General features: G+C 40.2%; 3 protein-coding genes across 4 annotated transcripts in view; 2 read left to right on the top strand and 1 right to left on the bottom strand.

The window, feature by feature from the left end:
• The window catches only part of LOC145457872 (uncharacterized), a 15,492-nt gene extending 9,997 nt beyond the window's left edge, over positions 1-5,495 (top strand). For both annotated transcript variants that reach the window (XM_080336165.1, XM_080336164.1), the window contains exons 5-9: positions 1,085-1,253; positions 2,609-2,779; positions 4,206-4,423; positions 5,023-5,195; positions 5,256-5,495. In XM_080336165.1, coding sequence (XP_080192291.1) covers positions 1,085-1,253; positions 2,609-2,779; positions 4,206-4,423; positions 5,023-5,195; positions 5,256-5,379 — 855 coding nt within the window. In that variant the 3' untranslated portion in view covers positions 5,380-5,495. The remainder of the gene's footprint in view (positions 1-1,084; positions 1,254-2,608; positions 2,780-4,205; positions 4,424-5,022; positions 5,196-5,255) is intronic.
• LOC145457522 (high mobility group protein B2-like) overlaps positions 1-24,843 on the bottom strand; it is an 81,193-nt gene that overhangs the window by 32,871 nt on the left and 23,479 nt on the right. The window lies entirely within an intron of this gene.
• LOC145457874 (uncharacterized) lies at positions 5,483-24,843 on the top strand. The gene is made up of 9 exons (XM_080336166.1): positions 5,483-5,616; positions 8,297-8,448; positions 8,513-8,655; positions 8,851-8,986; positions 10,561-10,729; positions 11,155-11,325; positions 11,395-11,612; positions 24,365-24,537; positions 24,616-24,843. Exons 2-9 carry the CDS (start codon positions 8,326-8,328, stop codon positions 24,740-24,742), a joined length of 1,260 nt encoding a protein of 419 aa, XP_080192292.1. The 5' UTR covers positions 5,483-5,616; positions 8,297-8,325; the 3' UTR covers positions 24,743-24,843.

The raw sequence follows: 24,843 nt of genomic DNA, 5'->3' as shown, positions 1-24,843 counted from the left end.
TCGTTAAAACCAATGGAGACCAATACCGGCTTTGCGTGAAATATGTTTGCGATACATGACCGATCAGCACACACTCGACTTTGGAAACGGAATTACTATACCCTAAACTTTGAGTAGAAACCCTGAAACTTAGGACAGTGTTAAATACCACCATCACGACATGACATACCAAGTTTCAAGAATTATCATGGTGTGAAACACCATCAAAATCGACATGTACCAGCAACGGTCGACTCAACGCATATCACGGTATCCGAGTCCAGATATAGATACGATTGTTACATCACACCTTAGGGGCGAGCAAGCATATTTGCCCCGGTTGCTCGGCCATTTTGCGAATAGGAGAGAGTAAAGCAACGTTTCTTAATTGTGCGCAGCTTTGAGAGAATAGATAGTGAAAGCTTGTTATGAGCGCTACCGGGGCAAGCCCCGGCTAGGCATTCACAAAGCGAAAACACAGAAGAGAATTCGATTTTCGCGGAGACTTCGCTATGTATGGGCATTCGCAAGCGAAAGCACAAGAAGAACGCGGGTTTCGCTGTGATCTCGATATATATTGAGCGCTGTGCGTCTATAAATGGTTAAATTGTTATTGAACAGAATTTTAGGTGGGGCAATGCCCCAGTTGCCCTATAGGACGAGCCGCCACTGTTTAATGCGTAATGCTCGTGGTAGCGACGATCTCTTGTCTTGGCAATCTCCAACAAGCGGATAACGTAAAATTGAAATTCTTGTGGACTAAATCCCTCCGAAAGAGATCAGTAATATTCTGAAATGCTGTCGCACGACCTAACCAAATTCCAAATGGAATTTCACTAACGCGGCAAAGAGAGTCGTCCGTCTCTTCTATGAATGTTCGATATCAATTTTTTTTACAATTGTCTGAATTTTTCGAAGATCTAATATTGGCGGTGTTAACAGTTCCATGCCGGACGAGACAATCAATGTTAAATAGTTAGTCATCGCGTAACTGGAATTAATGATAGTAGGCACTCGCAACGCATTTCGGTGTGATCTACTCATTTCACATCATTGTACCGTGCATTGTTACGTCGCCGTCTTTCATTACGTGCGTGTTATACAGTTCAACCTCGTCGGCGTTCCCATGGACGAGGAAGGAATGCGAATGGATCGTTTGGAGGAAAAACTCGCCCAGACGAAAATGCGAACTCCCAGCGAAAGGTTTCCGTTCACGGCCGTTGTTTATCTCGTGCCGGTTTTTCATAATCCGACGACGAAGAATATGTCCGCAGGTATCGGCCGCTGTGATATTCGTATACCTGCATGACTATTTGAAGACTACATTGGTCGATATGATATAACAGAATATGGTAGACGCGGTAACCTCGCGCTACTACTACGACCATATGGCACTCTAGCATCAACATTTCGACACAAATATGTAACCGCTATAACATGACGGAGGATTCCTAGTTTCTGATATGTTTGATGGGAATACTAATAGCCAGTAATGAGCTTATATTAATGTACTATATACATTAGGGCTCTTCAAAAATGACTTTTTTTCTCAAATCGTACTGGCTACTTGATAAAATTGTTAGGTTACCTAATTTAAGCCTACACACAAAATTTTGTTCAATTCCAGCCAGTAACCGCTTTGCTACAGGAGAAGAAAGTTTCTATTTATTATATGAAAATAAATAATAAAAAATTTGAAAATTTTCTGTTCACCCCATGAAAGTGTTAGGCTGTCTATAGAAACGATGCTCACCAAATTTGGTTCAATTCCAACGAGTGGAAGCGGAGTTATTGCCGTCGAAAAATTTGGATTTGAATAAAATAGTATTTACGGTGACCGACTCTTTGTTTGTTTATTATAGTTGTGCTCACCGTAAATACTATTTTATTCGAATCCAAATTTTTCGACGGCAATAACTCCGCCGCCACTGGTTGGAATTGAACCAAATTTGGTTAGCATCGTTTCTATAGACAGCCTAACACTTTCATGGGGTGAACAGAAAATTTTCAAATTTTTTATCATTTATTTTTCTATAATAAATAGAAACTTACTTCTCCTGTAGCAAAGCGGTTTCTGGCTGGAATTGAACCAAATTTTGTGTGTAGGCTTAAATTAGGTAACCTAACAATTTTATCAAGTAGCCAGTACGATTTGAGAAAAAAAGTCATTTTTGAAGAGCCCTAATATACATTGTGTTCATACAAATCGGTAAATCTAAGGTATTCATTGCGCCTTGCGCGGCAATGGAAAATGACATAGCCTCTCCTTGAACAATAGTCAGCATTGGGATCATTTAGTCGAAAGTTACATGCGAGTTTGTGTTTGAATTGCAATTCAAAACAACAAGATTTCTATGAAATGAAAAGATTGGAAGGTGCCGAAACTACTTGGTGTAGTATTTCAATCAGACGCCACACTGTCAAAGAATATGTAAATAGAAAGCATATGGACCAAATTATAAGCACCGGAAGTTTACATAACAAGGAAAAACGGTGTGTCGGCAGACGCAACAGATATGTCAGACCGTGGCCTGGTATAGTTTGGTGCACAAACGAGTATTTATTCGGCTGAATATGGTTGTATTTTCAATGTTAACATGTACGCGCGGATTTCGATTCGTTTGCACAGAACGCCAGCGAAGGCTCGTGGATTTGGCGCGAAAATACGACCTGCTCGTCATCTCGGACGACGTCTACAACCTGCTGTGCTACCGATCCCCAGAAAGCAACGACCCCGAAACCGCGAGACCTCCGAAACGACTTTTCGCCTTCGACGACAAAAAAGACCCAGCATACAAAGGTCGGCGTTACGCATTCGCGCCGTCCATCACGCGATAGCTTTGTGACTGAGGTGGTCGATGAAGTCGGCGTTTCTACTCAAATAGAAGTAAAATGACGCTGTGAACTTATATTCTATAACCAGTAGTAGAAGTAGCGATTTACGAGGCATGTTAAAAAGCTACTTTGTGTGGAAGCTGAAAATGAATGGTTTGAAAAGTAGTTTCGAAGTAGCTTTGGTGGAGGGGCCGCACCATGCTTGTATAAGGTAATCAGAGGTGGTTACTTTCGGAATTGCAAGACATATATTCGCGACAAACGCAAATTTTTGCAACTTTTTTTACAGCTTCCGACATCATTCTAGATACTCAGAATCTGTGTGCAATGATGTTTTAAACTGTTTGGAGAGATTTCATAGTGCATCTTTTTGCAACTTTTCTCTATTTTTCATGCCAATTTTTACTGCAACTGTTATCAAATATTGCGTAAAAATGTAAAGGAGGGATTTAAAAACAAGCTATAAATAATTTCTAGCATGGTTCTATTCTCTTTGATTTGCATAACAAAGAGCTATGGGTTAGCCGCTTCTCACTGTTATCTATGTCACAATGGCTTGCAAGCAAGAAGCTCAACTATACCCATGCCAAGCACGACCGTGCCCGAGCAATGAGTAAATAGATCGCTATATTCATTCTGTCGTTTAAATTTGAGATAGTTTCCCATTCCACGAACGACCAGGCGAGACCGCCGAAAATTACATGTTCACTAGGTCACCTTTTTCAGGCTATTGATTTTGTCATCAAGTCGCCGAGAGTGAGCTTTTCTGCAATGCTTTGGGTCAAGTTTGCATACCTAGGGTGTTTGGGGTGTGTTATCTGACTTGTTTCAGGGGGAGGGGTGTTATCGCTAGGCTGTTTGGCTTTTCGGAGGAAAATTATTCCCGCATTGCGTAATTTTCTTGCTGTGTACCGAGAAAAATGTGATTTTTGGCGTGAAATGTCAAAGTAACGAATTTGACAGCTCTGCAGAAACTAGGTTATATAACGGAACCTTTCGAGTATCTCATACCCTCGTAATTCAACAAAAACTATAAATGCAACTTTTTACTGCAACTTTTGCTAAAATTAAGTGCAACTTTCTCGCGGTTTTAGTGCAACAAAAAGTTTCCCTACCAATTGCACTTCAAATATATAATATTCGCAAATACATTCAGTTACAGTGATACGGGGACTCGACCATACAGTTCTTATAACAATTTCGCGCATGAAAATGGTGTAAACTTATATACTAATGCTACTTTCTAGTTCTTACAATCCAAAGTGTAAAAGGTAAATAATTTTGCTGAAATTTTGTCAAGTGGAAGTATAATCTAAAATAAATCATAACCAGTTCAGTAAAAGTAGCGCGAAAAGTAGTAATGCTTCATTTCTGACCGCTTCTACTTTCAGGTAACGTGGTTTCGTCCGGGACGTTCTCGAAGTTTCTCGGGCCTGGACTGCGCCTGGGCTGGTACGAATTCCCGCCTAGGATGCAGAAGTGGCACAGGAGCCATTACGTTTTCGATAGCGGTGCCGGGAAGAACCCGTACAGCGGGGCTCTCGTGGGTTTGGCGCTCAAAAAAGGCCTCGTGCAGCAGCACGTGAAGAACACCCGTGTGATGTACGCGGTACGTGGCGCCGTGCGTAGTTTGGTTACGCAAAGTAATGATAGCAGTAACCACGAATCGGTAATCATAATGGCAGGGTTTACGGTACACGTTGTGAAACAATGTGTTGTTGTTACGCTGTACATGTGAAGTTCAGTACAATAGTGTACTCAGAGATGGTTTGTTTGTGTGTGGTATTTATGGTGTTTGTCGACTACTATGGTTATATTCACCAGACCAATTTTCTTCATTTTCATTCCTTAGCCACCGATTTGTAGCACGGCCCACTTCTAGGCTTTTTGTAAGACACTGCTGACGCGGATGAGATGGCGAGGTGGTGCCTAGATAAACCTATAACACTTTGGTAGGAATTCTGGAGTCAACGTCGGTCGGACTCGAACCCGCAACCCGTTGGTGTTGCAGCTGTTGATTATACCACTACGCTATTTCGCCACACCAAAGTGGTCGGCGTTGATACTAAATTAGAAATAGCGTGATAAATTTCTTCTCAGTTAAAAGTAGAAGCAAAGTATGTCCTGAATTTTTATTTCCTCAGTTTGACCGTTTGTGCGTTTCGCGCTTTACGACTCCTTAAGAATACTTTGTGTCTTCCCGTGCAGGAAAGAATTAAAGCATGTCACGATATTATATTGTCGACTGTTGGAAAGTTGGGCGTAAAATGTCACCTGCCTGATGGCGGGGCTTTTCTATGGATCGAATTGCCTGGTTCGACAACGTCGTCGCAAGTCCTTGAGGCGTCCAAGGCATCCGTCCGATTTTTACCTGGTCATCTGTAAGTAGATGGTGCATTATTATTAGATGCAAATCGTGTAAATGCAAACGTTGCTTTTAGGGCTTCTCCGACAGGTTCTTTCAAAAACTGCATACGTATTTGCATTACTTGGTACGAAACCAAAGAATTACTAGCCGGAGTGAAGGATTTGTGCGGCTACATCGAGCAAGTCGTTAGAAAGTAGCAGATATAGCTGTAATCCGTTTGCGAAGCCGAAATTCTATCCCGAGGCGTATCTACCAGATTATCGTGTTATGTCTTTCAGCTCCTGTACGTTCCGTAATAAATCGAATTATTGTTTCTGTGTTTGTTCGACGGATATTTTCCTGATTGTTTTGCCAGTTAATGGTAAAAATGGACTTGGCAGGTGGTGGAGACTAGACATCGCAGGACTTCGTGCAGCGCAGCGTGTATTAAATTGGTCAGATGGTCACGCGTCACTGCAAAATGTAGCCAATCGTTTGCGAAAGCCAAGTATAAGCCTAATGCAGGGTTATGTTCATAATGCAATCGTCCGATTTTCCCAGGTCTATAGGAATATACCAGTTTAGTTAGGAATTCGGTTCTTCTTGGACGTATACAAAACATTGAGGAGTCAGGTATGTCGGATGAGACACTCAGCGATACGTCACATTGCTTCTGCAGTTGGTGAGGATTGATGTGACGGAGCGCACAGCATAAGCCTGCAGTCACGCAGTGTAGAACAGTGCTCTTCAACCATTTTCGACTTGGTACACCCTTTTAACGTTTGCTCAAAACTCGTACACCCCTGTTCATTAGGGATCTTCAAAAATGACTATATTTCTCAAATCGTACTGACTACTTGATAAAATTGTTAGGTTACTTAACGTAAGCCTACACACCAAATTTGGTTCAATTCCAACTAGTAGCCGCCTTGCTACGGGAGAAGAAAGTTTCTATTTATTATACAAAAATATATTACGAAAAATTTGAAATTTTTTTGTTCACCCCATTAAAGTATTAGGTTGTCTATAAAAACTATTTTCTTCAAATTTGGTTCAATTCCGACCAGTAGAAGCGGAGTTATTGCCGTCAAAAAATTTGGATTTGAATAAAATAGTATTTGGTCACATAGTCTATATTCGCAGCCAGTTAGGCAGCCCGCCACGCAAATTGGAATTTATTTCGTGTCAGAGCAAAAACAGCATGACATTACGAACGATAATCAACCTAAATGTAACAGTATTGGGGAGAGAGTAGGTAAAGCTACTGTTGCAGAGCGGTAATTCAGATCAGCGATGATAGCAGGCGCACCAGCCTACTGCGTATCAGGCCTGCCGCGCACCAGCCTACTGCGTATGAGGCCTGCCCCACACCACACACAGTCGATACTAGCACATGGGCTGCAAGAGATGTCAGTAACCTCAGATCGTATGCCGCTACACACAGTCTATTGTCGCTAATTTATATCACTAATAATAAAATACTAAATTGCAAATGTATTGCGAAAGATTGGACATACAATCGGCATTTTAAAACAAAAGGGTTTCGATTTCAACATGGAAGTTGTTTCGACCCGGCTGGCTATACGTCACTTCATTTATGCGCATTGCGGTATTTATCAACGTCGGTTAGGAACTACAGATTCAAAAAGTCTGAGCTATCGCGGCGGTTTCCTCAAAAATCACTAAAATACAAATGACTAGCTGAACACATGTTTGTTAACTGCATACTTTCCGACACCTAACGGAACCATTGGTCTATTGCCGACGTCGCTAAATGAATAGAAGAAATATTTGCTTATGACATCACAATCAAGCGCGCGGTGTACAGTATTACACTTGAGATATCATTGTACCATTATAGTACCATATTGCTCATTAACCTATGCGTCAACCTGTACTGACCTATAAACCTGCCTTTGTGATAGCTAGCCATCGGCTTATTGTTACTCGGATGTTCACCGTATGAACTCCAGACTGACCCAACAGTCCATTGAATATATGGGCCCAAATATTTGGAATGACGTGCCCGACAGTATCAAAGAGCTACCTCAGCATGAATTTAAAACCCAATACCAGGATTACCTTTTTTCAAATTATAATCAGAAATGAGAGTATCTACTATCTAGTACCCGTTGATTTATAATTTATACATCTATTTATTGACTTCATATTGCTTTACCTAGTATGCTGCCATGGCTACTGTCTTTGTTATATATTTGTGTGTATTATTGTCTTCTATTTGTGATTATTATTTTCTTTCATGTTGCAGACTGTCCACTGTTATATTTATTGGGATGAGTGCACTTGATTATTTCACTGCCATGGAGGTGACGAGTAACAAGGCCTTTATAGGCCATATCGTCACCTCCAGTCAACTTTTTTTTTGTTTGACGAAGCAATAAAATGTCTGTCTGTCTGTCTGTCTGTATCTGGTACTCCCCTGCACACCCCATCCGAGTGGTACACCCTTTGCAAATTCTGGTACACCTTAGGGTGTACGACAACCACTGTTGAAGAGCACTGGTGTAGAATACGTGCATTGTGCGATTCTACAGGCTAGCGGTAACTCCAATGTCGCGACTCACTCCTTGTATTCATTTCTAAATCCACATACAAAGTTCCAATCCAGACTAAATCGCGTCCTTCCGCCATTGCGAAATCAGAGTTCAAATCGTGGACATTTACGATCACTTCACATTCCACGACGAAATGAAGATCCAGATCCTGATTTATATTATGTTCCATGCCGTTATTACACTATCCACGTCTAATTTCGACTGACATGTCTGGTAAGTGTACAGTAGCCTATATGCACAATCGAAGTTTCAACGTAAAACATATGGAGATTGAAGACTCGCTACATCCAGAATATGGATTGTCGAGAGTATGAGTATGTGAGCAATGAGCACATTGAGATTGAGCACATGAGCATTGAGCACTGAGCAGTCGCGTCGTTTGAATATGGAGAGTGCCCGCGCAGTATGCGACATCGCTACATATACAGCAAGACCGTTACCGCCGGTCTCGGGAAACATATTCCAAATGTTCCAAATGCTTGTCTCGTCTGAGTTATGCTGCAGCACAATCCAGCATAGGATTTGCAATACAATAACGTATAGGCCTACTCTATTATAGCGAATAGATTGGACTCGCTAGCAACGAATATGGGTACCCCTGCCAATGACTATGAAGTGATGTACGGCACAGAAATCTTCAAAACCGTGACTATGTTGCAAATCGGTGCTCCAGGGGATGATTCACTGCGTGAAGTTGCTGCTATCATGAAGGTACGATGCCTAACGTCCTACGTGGCAAGCGCCTCGGACTTATTGGATGTTTCATTGAATTTAGGACGTTACCATGGAATACTTCAGCCCGCTTGAACAGCGAAATGAGCAGATTCTTCAATATCACAATTCCAGAGGAGATCCACGCTTGATCGAGCAACTGTGCAAATTTCTCACTGATGATATATATCGAGAGCCAGTCGACAGGTAAAGTGTGTTGTCTTGCCAGGTGATTCTGTTTATCCTATAAATATCAGTAGTATTTGGGCTGTATGTTAATCTATTGGCTATTCACGATTGTGCCTTCCTTCGTCCGGTTTCTAGGCTATTATATATTGCATGAACTGCAAGTGCTTTGTGTCACAAATAATATATTTGCTACCATAACTTAAAATTCGACAGCAATGATTTGCTCATCAATAACGGAGCAAGTGCTGGAGTCTGGGATCTTTTGATGAGATATCTGCTTCCTGGGGATACCGTCTTCGTTGAAGACCCAGCTTACAAAGCAATCTTACCTAGTCTTCAGGAGTCCGAGGTGGGATACGATGATTAGGTTAAAATGTCCCGTAATTATAACAGACAGTGATGCAGTATACGTGCGGGAAAAAGTGGAGTTTGCAAGCGAAGATTCCACGATTTCAAGTGCTCTAATGCAACGTCTCCCCTCACTAGGCTACAGGGCACCGAAATATTCATCGCGAATTGTATGGCATCGTATACCGCTCTGATGCTTAGTCGCATGTCTGTACGCCGTGACTCTTTGGTACTTTTGTTTCCATCTTTCGTTTTAGAAGCGATAATATCACTTGGTGAGATGGTGCCATCCGCGGCTCCTCCTGCGAAGTTTGATGATATGGGAGTGTCAACTCTTAGATAAAATTGTCTTTTGATGAATCAACTCACAGGTTTTTACGTCATGGAAGTGATGTCTAAAGGTCCACGAGCACGAATCCACGAAATACCAAATCCAACGCGAGGCCGTATATCCTCACACTTATGCTATACGGATATGCGTACCGTATAAGGGTATAACAGAGGAGGAATCGGGTTGTGTCGGCTCAAACCCGACACGTTTGAGCTCAAACGCGGCGCAAACCCTAAGGTTTTATTATTAAAATTATTATTACTGATGAAAAGGTGAGTGACGCTTTTCGCCTGAGAGGCCAGGTGCGTCACGGACTAGAATGTGCGATCGACATACCAAAATGTGGGCAAAAACCGATTTACAAGTAAGTACCACAAGATAGAACAAACTCTGCAACATGGCATAACATTTCGGAGATGATCAGTAGATTTTTGAGTGTTGCAGTGATTTTGAGCTCGCGCGCCCTGTCGAATAAAAGTTTCGATGAAAATCATATCGATTGCAGTGCAGCAAAAATGCTCGACTGTTTCAGGTACTGTACAATGGTCGCATATAGGTCAGTGTCGCTACATCCAATGTTATATAAATGCGCTTTCAGGCGGCAATGGCCTGAACGAAGCCGAAATATTAATCGTTCGTAAAGCCTATATGTCGATACATCGATGGAAAGTGGCCATCAGTCAATGATCTATGGAAATGTCGATAGTGACCTCCTCGCTAATTTCATTGATATTCGGCATTCTGGCAGATCCGAGAATGGTAAACGCAAAACCGGCCCCCTCTGCTGATTTAGAGCCGTCAGTGTATATTTCAGTGGCATCACCCTAAGGTTTATATGGCGTTGATAGCGACAACTATATGACAATAATGCAAACGAAAGTATAATTGTGCAAGCAAGGCACGCGGTACACGCGAACGCGGACTATACACTATGTTACTATAGACATAGAGTATTAGGCCTGATTATAGTGCTGATTATAGTACCTGTTTGAATTTGGTCTTGAAGGTGGACTGGAACGTACCCGAGCTGAAGTCGACGCCTAGTGAGCAATGTTCCCTCTCATTTTTCGTGCGCACTCACCAACTCATGCGTAGTCCCTTGGAAAACAGTGCGGCACAGATTTTTCTGTGCGCCTAGACTTTGTAAGCAGTGCGCGGCCGCGCAAGCGCGCAGCTTAGAGTCAACAAATGGCATACTCGTGAGATGTCTCTATATGAGTATCGGGTTGTTTTGTTTCATTTAGTTTAACCTTGCTGGCATTGCTATGGACGAAGAAGGAATGCGAATGGATCTCTTGGAGGAGAAAATATCTCGGACGAAAATGCGAACTCCCAGTGAAAAATTTCCTTTCGCTGCCATTGTTTATCTCGTGCCGATTTTTCACAATCCAACCACGAAGAACATGTCCGCAGGTGACTTGACTAAACATTGGTATGTCGTTCGATACTAGTGCGATCACGCACCATGGTCAGTGAAGCATGGCGGTAGTTACTGTTTGACATTACCTCAAAATTTCATTCAGTAGATGGACTGGACATGGCTAAACCAAAACAATATAAATATGTTTTGAAATATAGGGCCCTGTTTTAAACACTTTTATGTTTGAAATACATTTTCATTGCATAGCCTCCGTACGTATATACACTACACAACCTTGCGCGTGATGCATGAAATTAATATAATTGACGAGGCAATAATGGGCATTTCGTATAAGCTCATCGCATCTCCATTGTCAATTCACCTCGATGGTGGAGAAGAATATGAATATGCTTTCTTTCTCCCTATGGTCATGACCCGACTGCTTGTAAAACAACTATACAATTTATAATTTGAACAGGACGTAAACGAAAACTTGTGGAATTGGCGCGAGAATATGACCTTCTCGTCATATGCGATGACGTGTACAACGTGCTGTGTTACCGATGTCCCGAAAGCGACGACCCCGAAACAGCAAAACCACCAAAAAGACTTTTCGCCTTCGATGACAAGAAAGACCCTGGATACAAAGGTGCGTTGTGAGTTGTGACATACGAAATATATCAAAATGCATATATTTCCTTGACGTTTTGGGTGTTAGGTAACGTCGTTTCTTCCGGGACCTTCTCGAAATTCCTTGGGCCCGGACTTCGTCTCGGGTGGTACGAATTGCCGCCGAGGATGCAAAAGACTCACATCGACCACTACGTCTTCTCTAGCGGGGCTGGAAAGAATCCGTACACCGGTGCTCTTATCGGGCTGGCGCTGAAGAAGGGTCTCGTACAAAAACACGTCAGGGATACCCGCAGAATGTACGCGGTACGTTGATGATCGAGTGGTATTCGTGCAAGCCCGCGAATTCAATCAAATTTCTGAAATATACACGAATGAGTATTGAGTATATTAATACATGGCACATAGGAATTTCAATGACATTCGTAGATGGAACAAGTCGTGGCCAGATCACCATTTCGAATGCCACTTGTGTCGTATAATAATCACAGTCGTCACAAGGGCTATACTAGAGGTCTCAAACTCAAATGTGCTCGCGGGCCAATTTCCTAGTTTTTGATGACGCCGCGGGCCGCAGCATCAATAATAGGGATATCCAATGTATAATTTCCAAGTAGGCCTAAACAGCAATTCGTCCCAGATTCCAAACTTTGGTCTTTGGCCCCATAGGGTGTTATTTTCAAGTTGAAGACTGGATTTCGTCAATATCATTAGTAATTGCATTATATTACTATTAATTTTTAATCCTCTCTCAGCCCCGATGGTCAGATTTACCTGTAGAGCTGGGAGCACGTAATTCATAATTATAACGTCCGATATCTTGTTACAATTACTTTAGTTTATGTTGTTAATTCGTGACCTCTGGTCTATTATATAATCAAAAGATATTGAAGTGTGGGTCACCGGGTGGCATTTGCATTATGAGCTCACATTGGAAGGGCCGGACTATTAGTCACGTCCACCCAGCGTGGCTATTGACAATGGACACATACCCTAAGTTTCGACCAAGGTCTTTCTTTAGTAGCACACTTCGTGAAGTCGCATGTTGGTCGAAACTGCGTATATCTTTTGGTGTGTCGTGAGTAGTTAGTATGATCGCTCGTGACCTGCCATTGTGGCTTATGGGCGGGGTGGCGAGCGGCTGGAAAACCGGGGGTGGCGAGCGGCTCTTATTTCTTATGGCGGGGGTGGCGAGCGGCTATTGCGTCTTATAACGGGGGTGGCAAGCGGCTCTTATTTCTTATGGCGGGGGTCGCAAGCGGCTGGGAAACCCGGGGTGGCAAGCGGCTCTTTTGTCTTATGGCGGGGGTGGCAAGCGGCTATTGTGTCCTGTGGTCGCACGGTAACCCTTTTCAGCATAGGGATCGGTCGCAAGCGGCTCTTATGTCTTATCGTGGAGGTGGCATACGGCTATTGCGTCTTATGGCGGGGGTGGCAAGCGGCTATTGTGTCTTGTGGTCGCACGGTAACCCTTTTCAGCATAGGGATCGGTCGCACGCGGCTTCGTTGTTGGCATGTCGTACTTTCGGGTATAGGCTGCGGGTGGAATGTCGTACTTTCAACAAAAAAGGCGTGAAAATAGTTTGCTAAATCTAGGAATCAGTCGCATAGTAATGTTTGGGCAATTAGATTACCACAGTGCCGGCGTAGACGACGATACGAATATCAACAATAGCCGCGTTCACAAACTAACACTTCAAATAGGTGTGAAATAGTTTGCAAAACCCAGCGATCGCTGACAAGATAATGTCTCGGACATAACCATCTTTCGCGGCTTCGTGTTACAGACATATCGATTGCTCACGCGGTGAAATTTTCGTAAGCAGTTTGTCACAGAACTTGATTTCACTCGTAAGATTTAATAAGTAACGAATAACAGACCGCCAGTGTCGGTAACTTGAATAGCGACAAATTGTCACTTATTCCTACTCTAACCCTAATCCTTTGTGAAGTGTACGCTTATTCAAAAAGGTGCGAAATAATTCTAAAATCCCGCGATCGCTCACAAGATAACACCTAAGACATAACCATCGCTCGCGACTTGATTTTACATACATTTCAATCACTCACAGGGTATCATTTTGGTAATTAGTTTGTCGCAGAGCTGGATTTCACTGGTAAGATTTAACATGTAACGAATAACAGAACCGTCGCAAACGGTGATTCGAATACCGACAAATTCTCACTTATTTCTGATCCAACCCTAATCCTCTGTGAAGTTGACGCTTATTCAAAAAGGTATGAAATAATTGTAAAATCCTACGTCGCTGACACGATAATGCATCAGACGTAGCGGTCTAGTTATAGTACGGTGTCGGAATCCATTCGCGACATGTTCTATAGGTAAATTCAGATAATCAAGAATGAGGTATTTGGACTTTGACATAGTCTGAATTGAAATAGATTGACAAACATGACTACCAACTTTCCCGCAGTCCCATTTCGATATTATCTGCACATTGATTTGAAACAAGTAATGAAACATTGCAACTCTATTCGCGATTCCGCTTTCCGTTTCTCAAAGAGATATTTTAACATCTTACCATACTCAAAAGAATTATTCACAACATTAACAAGTGTTCAAAATCTAGTTTTCACTTACTTGATTATATCACAACAACTCACAAACTTGAATTAATTCATCTGGTTGTATTCATATGACCGATAATTTTTATTCAATTGTAAAGGTCGTTACTATTCTGAAGACAAATATTTACTAGTCGGTGCATATACGACTTGACATGAACATATTATATTTTGAGTATATGAGATTTGAATGACTGAATAATTACTGAGAATTAAATTATCATAAGTGAATCCGTATATTACAGCGTAAAAGATATTGGAATGTCAGCAACTCTGTACGGTCATAGTTACTACCACTAATTTACCCGACCAACTCGTCATGATCATTCCTGAAATCAACACAAACATGACCACTGACCTGAGTTAACCACAAAACAACATCAAGTTTTAAATCCACTTGTAGCTTACGGATAATTTGAATGCTAGTTATGTTTTGTTGTAATTGAGTGTACGGAAATAGTATTACGTCTCGGCATCTTACCATCTTACCATATTCAAAGAGTCAACCACAAAAAACATTGTCAAGTAAATCCGTTACCCGACTAACTCAAACAGTATCAGTATGAAAAACAGCCAAGCATACACGAGTCCATACAATCATTAAAACCTAAAATCCATAACAAGTTCGGTTGTACTCATATCCCTACGACGCATCATTTTTATCCAACTTTAAAAGTCGTTACTATTCTGTAAGAGGAAGAGGAATTACTACGCGGTATATTCTGCAAGACAAACTAATTACTACTCGGTATATTTTGTAAGGCAAAAGTAATTACTCTTCGGTACAGGGGACTTGAGCTTAACATAATATGTTTGAGTATACGAGATTTGAAAGGTCGAGCAACGTAGTTAAGAATTCATTTCTTATACGATCAAACGCCGGTGTTACATTGAAAGTTATCATGCTGTAAACATAAGGATTGACACATTGATTTGACATATGTAATAGTTGATCATGACTTGATTATTAAATTATTCGCGTTAATTAGACCCGGTGTTGTGGTAAAGGTTATTATGACAGCAACAAACTTTTCCCTACCGTGGTTATTAACATATTGATTTGTAAAACTATACTTGTCTGAAATGTTCTTGATTTGAAAGATATTCCGTGTTCGTACAAATCACTCTGCGTATTACGAATATCAGAAAATATTTTTACAAATGTAGTTGTTTCCAGTAACCAAGACCAAAGATGCAACAATTTCGTTATTCAAACATTGAACACCCGATGCAAAATGCTTTATTGGTCAAATTCGCAACGGGTAATTGAAACGACTAAAGTGTAGAGTCAGTATATCACAATGGCACGTCGTTACTATTGAATCCAGCAATTGATACGATTTATTGTCGGGATTTGTGACAGCGCATTGAAACATACACAACTTACAGAGTGTGAAAATATCACTTTGGGTATCGAGTACCATTTGAAGCGTGCGATCAATACATAATTCCGTTCGCACTCTCTAAGGCGTTGTGAAGTCTACAGATTTACACTTCAAGACTTTGATCAACACAGAAGCAATTTGGAATATCTTTACTGGGCGCATCCTATTCTACTAGACTTGAGTAATATACAAAACTCATAGCATTAACAAAATCGCAATAGGCGCTACACCGAAATCTACAAAATGTGTTTGTATTGTTACTCAAAGTAGTGATCATAAATTATCATTTGAATAAGTAATTGTAATCATAAAACCAAACTTGCGAAAGTCATTACCATAACAAAAGAATATTGTAGGTTGCTTGTTAAATGTATGCCGGAAATATTTGTGGAACTCTCACGACCAAAGAAATTGGAAATTTTCCCATTGTCATTCGTCAAAGTAAATGTCGTCACAATACTCAATCACTAAAAAAACGATATACTTGTATGTGATTGAATCACCGGTAATTAACTAGCTAAATCAAACCCCTAAGAAATTTCAATCACTCATTGGATATGAAACAGCGTCGCTTAAGCGGCGTAGATCGTTTTTCTAAATTCAAATCATACCTGTCCATCAGAAAACAATTTTCCCTCACCCGGTAATGAAACCAAGTGGTGGGCCTTCGTTTCAATATTTTGTGTAAAATACTTTGCAATAGACACACTGGAGTGGTTGAGCTTTACATCCTCAAGCTGTCTTCTGTAAATCGAGATCGCATCTGACTTGTAACTGTATCGTTTACCTAACCGAGTTGTATGCACAGTTTGATATTTTTGTCATTTAGTGATTGCTGAACATACCAAACGATACACATTCACTTCCGAAATACTGCGTTGATCTCAATTCCCATTGTCGTGATAATCGAAGTACATTTGTTTCGAATTCGTAACAGCCGACTATGACACGATAAATTTCGACAAGTTATGCTTAGAAAATTGGTTGCATATCGCGAAAAATAACATACTACTCATATTGATACTGTTAATCGGTATTTTCACGCGAGTCGATTTTCAAACGAGTAAAATTTATTACATGAGTTGTTCCGCTTACTATATTTAAATGTAAACTCACCCATCTTTCAACAACAAACAATGATAAAACAAGTACGCAATCAAACACAACACTTTGTACGACACTAATTATTGTTCCACACATCTCATTTCATACTAAGTCTATACGAAAGATATTCATGACACATGAAAATATTCGCTCATGCTACGAACATACGCAATGATTGGTGACGCTTTCAAACTGTTTCGATATCACAAGAACTTTATTGTCTGAATGGGTGTTCATGTATCTTAATAATCAAATAGTTCAACACAGAACTAGTACGAACAGAAACATCAGAGTTGTTTACACGAAAGTTTGTATGTGTACAGTATGCGAACACCATGTGTAAGTCCAGCACAATTGCGGTATCCATCCGAGTTTAGTTAACACAAATTTATTACAACGGAGCCACGTAAACTTTCGTGAAAGAAAAGCATACTCACTTCCAGAGGGTTATGTCAACGCCATAGCAGTACTCCAACAACAAAGTACATATGTTTACTAGTCACGATCCTTACATCTTTCACATAGATCAAACTACTTTGCTAACGAAAAGTGCTGAGTCATCACATGATTGCCCTCACAACAAAACAGCTAGAAGATATTATCATACAGGGATATATAGAAGGTTTGTTACCCGGTGAAAAAATATATTTCCAAGTGAAAAAGGTTTGTTACTCTAGGAAACGATAGACCCTCAAGTGAAAATGTATTGCTACTCTGAGTAAACGATAAATCTCCAAAGGACAATGGTATTTTTTACTCTGGTAACGCCTGACCTCCAGGTGAAAATGGTAATTTTACTTGGGTAGGTATCGTATGTTTAGTGTCGTTGGTATTGTTAAACGTAGCTGTCGAGTTGTACAATATACTTGTCGTGAGTATGCAATTACGAAGGGGGAGAATGAAACTGTTATTATGGGGGAGAATGAAATTGTTATTATGAGTGCCAGAAGGTTGTTGTATGTAGATTTGACAGTAACCCTATCATTCGTATATGACAAACACAATCATGACCGTGAATACATTAACTAACTTGTTCGGTCTCGATCCATGCGATAGACTTCTATCTCCTTACATTCAGTCGTGTCGTGTCCATTTCAATACGGGCCCCACATGTATGACATGCACACACTAACGCCGTAAACAGAAGTAGATGATTTTGAATAATAAAAATATTTCTTGACTACATCGGAATGTCTATGTTGTAGAGAGTAAATACTTTTATGGAGTTGAGTGTTTAATGAAAGCGATTGGTTACAAGTATGTGTTGGGGAAAGAAAATTTATTTTTCTGTATGTGACAGTTTGTGACGAAATGAAAATAGATTTGTGGTTTTAATTGAATTGTGACTGTGTTGTTTTAATGTACGTTTCAACAGGTAGACTTGACACTGAACAACAATTCGACTCACAAAAAATGTTTGTTGTATGATTTGTCACTGGTGCGCAAAGGGTTAGGAATATTTTTGTATGATAATATCTTCTAGCTGTTTTGTTGTGAGGGCAATCATGTGATGACTCAGCACTTTTCGTTAGCAAAGTAGTTTGATCTATGTGAAAGATGTAAGGATCGTGACTAGAAAACATATGTACTTTGTTGTTGGAGTACTGCTATGGCGTTGACATAACCCTCTGGAAGTGAGTATGCTTTTCTTTCACGAAAGTTTACGTGGCTCCGTTGTAATAAATTTGTGTTAACTAAACTCGGATGGATACCGCAATTGTGCTGGACTTACACATGGTGTTCGCATACTGTACACATACAAACTTTCGTGTAAACAACTCTGATGTTTCTGTTCGTACTAGTTCTGTGTTGAACTATTTGATTATTAAGATACATGAACACCCATTCAGACAATAAAGTTCTTGTGATATCGAAACAGTTTGAAAGCGTCACCAATCATTGCGTATGTTCGTAGCATGAGCGAATATTTTCATGTGTCATGAATATCTTTCGTATAGACTTAGTATGAAATGAGATGTGTGGAACAATAATTAGTGTCGTACAAAGTGTTGTGTTTGATTGCGTACTTGTTTTATCATTGTTTGTTGTTGAAAGATGGGTGAGTTTACATTTAAATATAGTAAGCGGAACAACTCATGTAATAAATTTTACTCGTTTGAAAATCGACTCGCGTGAAAATACCGATTAACAGTATCAATATGAGTAGTATGTTATTTTTCGCGATATGCAACCAATCTTCTAAGCATAACTTGTCGAAATTTATCGTGTCATAGTCGGCTGTTACGAATTCGAAACAAATGTACTTCGATTATCACGACAATGGGAATTGAAATCAACGCAGTATTTCGGAAGTGAATGTGTATCGTTTGGTATGTTCAGCAATCACTAAATGACAAAAATATCAAACTGTGCATACAACTCGGTTAGGTAAACGATACAGTTACAAGTCAGATGCGATCTCGATTTACAGAAGACAGCTTGAGGATGTAAAGCTCAACCACTCCAGTGTGTCTATTGCAAAGTATTTTACACAAAATATTGAAACGAAGGCCCACCACTTGGTTTCATTACCGGGTGAGGGAAAATTGTTTTCTGATGGACAGGTATGATTTGAATTTAGAAAAACGATCTACGCCGCTTAAGCGACGCTGTTTCATATCCAATGAGTGAGTGAAATTTCTTAGGGGTTTGATTTAGCTAGTTAATTACCGGTGATTCAATCACATACAAGTATATCGTTTTTTTAGTGATTGAGTATTGTGACGACATTTACTTTGACGAATGACAATGGGAAAATTTCCAATTTCTTTGGTCGTGAGCGTTCCACAAATATTTCCGGCATACATTTAACAAGCAACCTACAATATTCTTTTGTTATGGTAATGACTTTCGCAAGTTTGGTTTTATGATTACAATTACTTATTCAAATGATAATTTATGATCACTACTTTGAGTAACAATACAAACACATTTTGTAGATTTCGGTGTAGCGCCTATTGCGATTTTGTTAATGCTATGAGTTTTGTATATTACTCAAGTCTAGTAGAATAGGATGCGCCCAGTAAAGATATTCCAAATTGCTTCTGTGTTGATCAAAGTCTTGAAGTGTAAATCTGTAGACTTCACAACGCCTTAGAGAGTGCGAACGGAATTATGTATTGATCGCACGCTTCAAATGGTACTCGATACCCAAAGTGATATTTTCACACTCTGTAAGTTGTGTATGTTTCAATGCGCTGTCACAAATCCCGACAATAAATCGTATCAATTGCTGGATTCAATAGTAACGACGTGCCATTGTGATATACTGACTCTACACTTTAGTCGTTTCAATTACCCGTTGCGAATTTGACCAATAAAGCATTTTGCATCGGGTGTTCAATGTTTGAATAACGAAATTGTTGCATCTTTGGTCTTGGTTACTGGAAACAACTACATTTGTAAAAATATTTTCTGATATTCGTAATACGCAGAGTGATTTGTACGAACACGGAATATCTTTCAAATCAAGAACATTTCAGACAAGTATAGTTTTACAAATCAATATGTTAATAACCACGGTAGGGAAAAGTTTGTTGCTGTCATAATAACCTTTACCACAACACCGGGTCTAATTAACGCGAATAATTTAATAATCAAGTCATGATCAACTATTACATATGTCAAATCAATGTGTCAATCCTTATGTTTACAGCATGATAACTTTCAATGTAACACCGGCGTTTGATCGTATAAGAAATGAATTCTTAACTACGTTGCTCGACCTTTCAAATCTCGTATACTCAAACATATTATGTTAAGCTCAAGTCCCCTGTACCGAAGAGTAATTACTTTTGCCTTACAAAATATACCGAGTAGTAATTAGTTTGTCTTGCAGAATATACCGCGTAGTAATTCCTCTTCCTCTTACAGAATAGTAACGACTTTTAAAGTTGGATAAAAATGATGCGTCGTAGGGATATGAGTACAACCGAACTTGTTATGGATTTTAGGTTTTAATGATTGTATGGACTCGTGTATGCTTGGCTGTTTTTCATACTGATACTGTTTGAGTTAGTCGGGTAACGGATTTACTTGACAATGTTTTTTGTGGTTGACTCTTTGAATATGGTAAGATGGTAAGATGCCGAGACGTAATACTATTTCCGTACACTCAATTACAACAAAACATAACTAGCATTCAAATTATCCGTAAGCTACAAGTGGATTTAAAACTTGATGTTGTTTTGTGGTTAACTCAAGTCAGTGGTCATGTTTGTGTTGATTTCAGGAATGATCATGACGAGTTGGTCGGGTAAATTAGTGGTAGTAACTATGACCGTACAGAGTTGCTGACATTCCAATATCTTTTACGCTGTAATATACGGATTCACTTATGATAATTTAATTCTCAGTAATTATTCAGTCATTCAAATCTCATATACTCAAAATATAATATGTTCATGTCAAGTCGTATATGCACCGACTAGTAAATATTTGTCTTCAGAATAGTAACGACCTTTACAATTGAATAAAAATTATCGGTCATATGAATACAACCAGATGAATTAATTCAAGTTTGTGAGTTGTTGTGATATAATCAAGTAAGTGAAAACTAGATTTTGAACACTTGTTAATGTTGTGAATAATTCTTTTGAGTATGGTAAGATGTTAAAATATCTCTTTGAGAAACGGAAAGCGGAATCGCGAATAGAGTTGCAATGTTTCATTACTTGTTTCAAATCAATGTGCAGATAATATCGAAATGGGACTGCGGGAAAGTTGGTAGTCATGTTTGTCAATCTATTTCAATTCAGACTATGTCAAAGTCCAAATACCTCATTCTTGATTATCTGAATTTACCTATAGAACATGTCGCGAATGGATTCCGACACCGTACTATAACTAGACCGCTACGTCTGATGCATTATCGTGTCAGCGACGTAGGATTTTACAATTATTTCATACCTTTTTGAATAAGCGTCAACTTCACAGAGGATTAGGGTTGGATCAGAAATAAGTGAGAATTTGTCGGTATTCGAATCACCGTTTGCGACGGTTCTGTTATTCGTTACATGTTAAATCTTACCAGTGAAATCCAGCTCTGCGACAAACTAATTACCAAAATGATACCCTGTGAGTGATTGAAATGTATGTAAAATCAAGTCGCGAGCGATGGTTATGTCTTAGGTGTTATCTTGTGAGCGATCGCGGGATTTTAGAATTATTTCGCACCTTTTTGAATAAGCGTACACTTCACAAAGGATTAGGGTTAGAGTAGGAATAAGTGACAATTTGTCGCTATTCAAGTTACCGACACTGGCGGTCTGTTATTCGTTACTTATTAAATCTTACGAGTGAAATCAAGTTCTGTGACAAACTGCTTACGAAAATTTCACCGCGTGAGCAATCGATATGTCTGTAACACGAAGTCGCGAAAGATGGTTATGTCCGAGACATTATCTTGTCAGCGATCGCGGGGTTTTGCAAACTATTTCACACCTATTTGAAGTGTTAGTTTGTGAACGCGGCTATTGTTGATATTCGTATCGTCGTCTACGCCGGCACTGTGGTAATCTAATTGCCCAAACATTACTATGCGACTGATTCCTAGATTTAGCAAACTATTTTCACGCCTTTTTTGTTGAAAGTACGACATTCCACCCGCAGCCTATACCCGAAAGTACGACATGCCAACAACGAAGCCGCGTGCGACCGATCCCTATGCTGAAAAGGGTTACCGTGCGACCACAAGACACAATAGCCGCTTGCCACCCCCGCCATAAGACGCAATAGCCGTATGCCACCTCCACGATAAGACATAAGAGCCGCTTGCGACCGATCCCTATGCTGAAAAGGGTTACCGTGCGACCACAGGACACAATAGCCGCTTGCCACCCCCGCCATAAGACAAAAGAGCCGCTTGCCACCCCGGGTTTCCCAGCCGCTTGCGACCCCCGCCATAAGAAATAAGAGCCGCTTGCCACCCCCGCCATAAGACGCAATAGCCGCTCGCCACCCCCGCCATAAGAAATAAGAGCCGCTCGCCACCCCCGGTTTTCCAGCCGCTCGCCACCCCGCCCATAAGCCACAATGGCAGGTCACGAGCGATCATACTAACTACGGTCGTGGCACGGTATTGACTGGCACCTAAATGCCTATTACTATAAATTAGGGTTGCATTTAAAACAAAAATCAATTTAAAACAGACATGTTTAAAACAAGGCCCTTGTTTAAAAAATGTTTTTTTAACCATGACATCACGAATATAAAATTGTGACGTCCTAGTGGATTGATATTGACAATTGAAAATATAGGGTAAATATAGCTCATTTGACGAAATATCTGGACTATAACTGTTGAACAGACTATTTTGAGGGTTCCAGCCATCCCATATCGATGTACGTCGGCCAAATCTGCTGGTAATTGTCCGTAGGCTCATACAAAATGTTTTTTGGAAAGTGTTTACACAATTATGGCATAATGTAATAACTTTAAAAACACAATTTAGTTTTTTTAAAGCCTTTGTTTTTAAAACACCGTTTAAAACATGTTTTAAACAAAGTGTTTTAAACAACCATTTGTTTTAAATGCAACCCTAGTATAAATTATGTATGCCTTTTTTTAGGGGGAGACGTATGCATTTCAAAATCAAGCTATCCAGAGAGAATTTTCAAGTTATTTAAATCTCTCGAAAAGACTGTATAATTTACGTTGGTTCACAAAATACTTTTGAGTCCCCTTCGATCTCCTTCCCTACCCTGTTGGGAAATTTGAGGGCGGCGGTTATGGACCTGGCAAGAATGCAAATCGTTGGGTGCGATAAATCGACCTCTATAAAAATGGGCAATCGGTACACCATGGCGTAACAAGCCAATGACGCATCTTTTTTTAAAGGAAGTTTGTTATCTCAGCGCAATCCACATATTGTCTTCAGATAAAACTTCTAAGATGCAAAATAAATGTAATCGTGAGTAATCGTGATTACTTTTCCAATGTAATCGTAATCGTAATCGAATACTTCCTGATTTTGCTGTAATCGTAATCGTAATCGTAATCGCGTCATCCAGAAGTAATCGTAATCGCAATCGATTACATTCATGAAGTAATCACCCCATGTCTGGTACCTATATCAAAATCAGAAAGCCTATTCACATAAAATGGCGCGAAGATTATTTTCCAGTGAGTACGTCTGGCTGTTTTTAGTATTTTAGAAATCAGCTTACCAAACTTTGAAGTGGGCCACGGAACATTTTCAAATTAGAAATGGAGTCGCGAACATAAAGGTTGTAAACTACCGGATGTGCAGCCTGATGGTGTGCACCTACTTCTCGGCTCATAAATAGACTTATCCGTGTGACTTGAACATGACTCAGAGATGTACAATTACGTTCGCTGTGTTTCGAAGTCATCACCTCCACCAGCACTACCGCGAACTTGATCACGTCGGCTGAGAGAGGATAAAAAATTTATAGTGATATACGGAAAACTAATTTTATTGACTGAATTCATTAAAAATATTGAACAACAATATGGACACAGAAGCCAGATGATAGCCTATATAGTAAGCCCCTAGAAGTTACATCGATCACCATACGGTGGGCTTCACCGGTATTTTGGGGGGAATTGGCTCAAAAGTGTTGGTTCGGTCCTGGCTACAACACACAACCACATATCTGCACTGACCTGACAGTATAGCAGGGATGTCACAGGGGCGGCGGCGGGTTAGGCAATTTCATTTTGCAGACAGAGAATACCGACCCAAGCAATCACCAGAGCTCAAATTATAGAGATGTTGCAATAGCCTATAGTTAATTAACGACAAATGTTAAAAAACATCCACTCCTGTATACAATCGATAAGCAACGCATTGCTAGTGTGACGTCATATCTGTTCATATACCTCATTTTAAAATCCGCTAGATGCCGGAATTTGGGTCACGAAAATATGGTAACACTACTATAGGCAAGAAGATAAGATACCTGAAGGTTCAATTCAAAATATGACAACTATATTGAATCAGACGCTGCATTTCATGCACAGGAGAGAATTAAAGCGGCACACGATATTATTTCATCTACTGTTGGGAAGTTAGGAGTCTCGTGTCATCTGCCTAGCGGCGGAGCATTCCTGTGGATCGAATTGCCGAAGCACATTTCAGCTTCTGACGTCCTGGAAGCCTCTCAGAATTCTGTCCGATTCCTACCAGGACAATTGTAAGTTTGTAAACTCATCTCGCGTGTAAGAAACCTGTGGAATTGAGCCTAACTGTAGCCAACTTATGTTTTACGTAGGGCGTCGCCGTCTGGTTCATTCAAGAACTGCTTACGTGTCTGTATCACGTTCTACGAATTGAAAGATCTGCTAGCAGGAGTGATCAAGTTGTGTGGATTCATCGAACAAGCTATCGGTTCATCTTAGTCGCGATTTTTTCGCCGTTAAGCCTATATTGTCCCATGGCGAATTCGTTACGGCACGCGTTGTTTTAACAGCTTTGTGATCTAATAAATCGGTTTATTGTA

This window comes from Botryllus schlosseri, chromosome 15 (assembly GCF_051294905.1).
Source record: "Botryllus schlosseri isolate E-star chromosome 15, Bs_hap1, whole genome shotgun sequence".
NCBI classification, from domain to species: domain Eukaryota; kingdom Metazoa; phylum Chordata; class Ascidiacea; order Stolidobranchia; family Styelidae; genus Botryllus; species Botryllus schlosseri.
The sequence above is the reverse complement of the archived record's forward strand: the minus strand, read 5'-3'. Positions and strand labels throughout refer to the sequence as shown.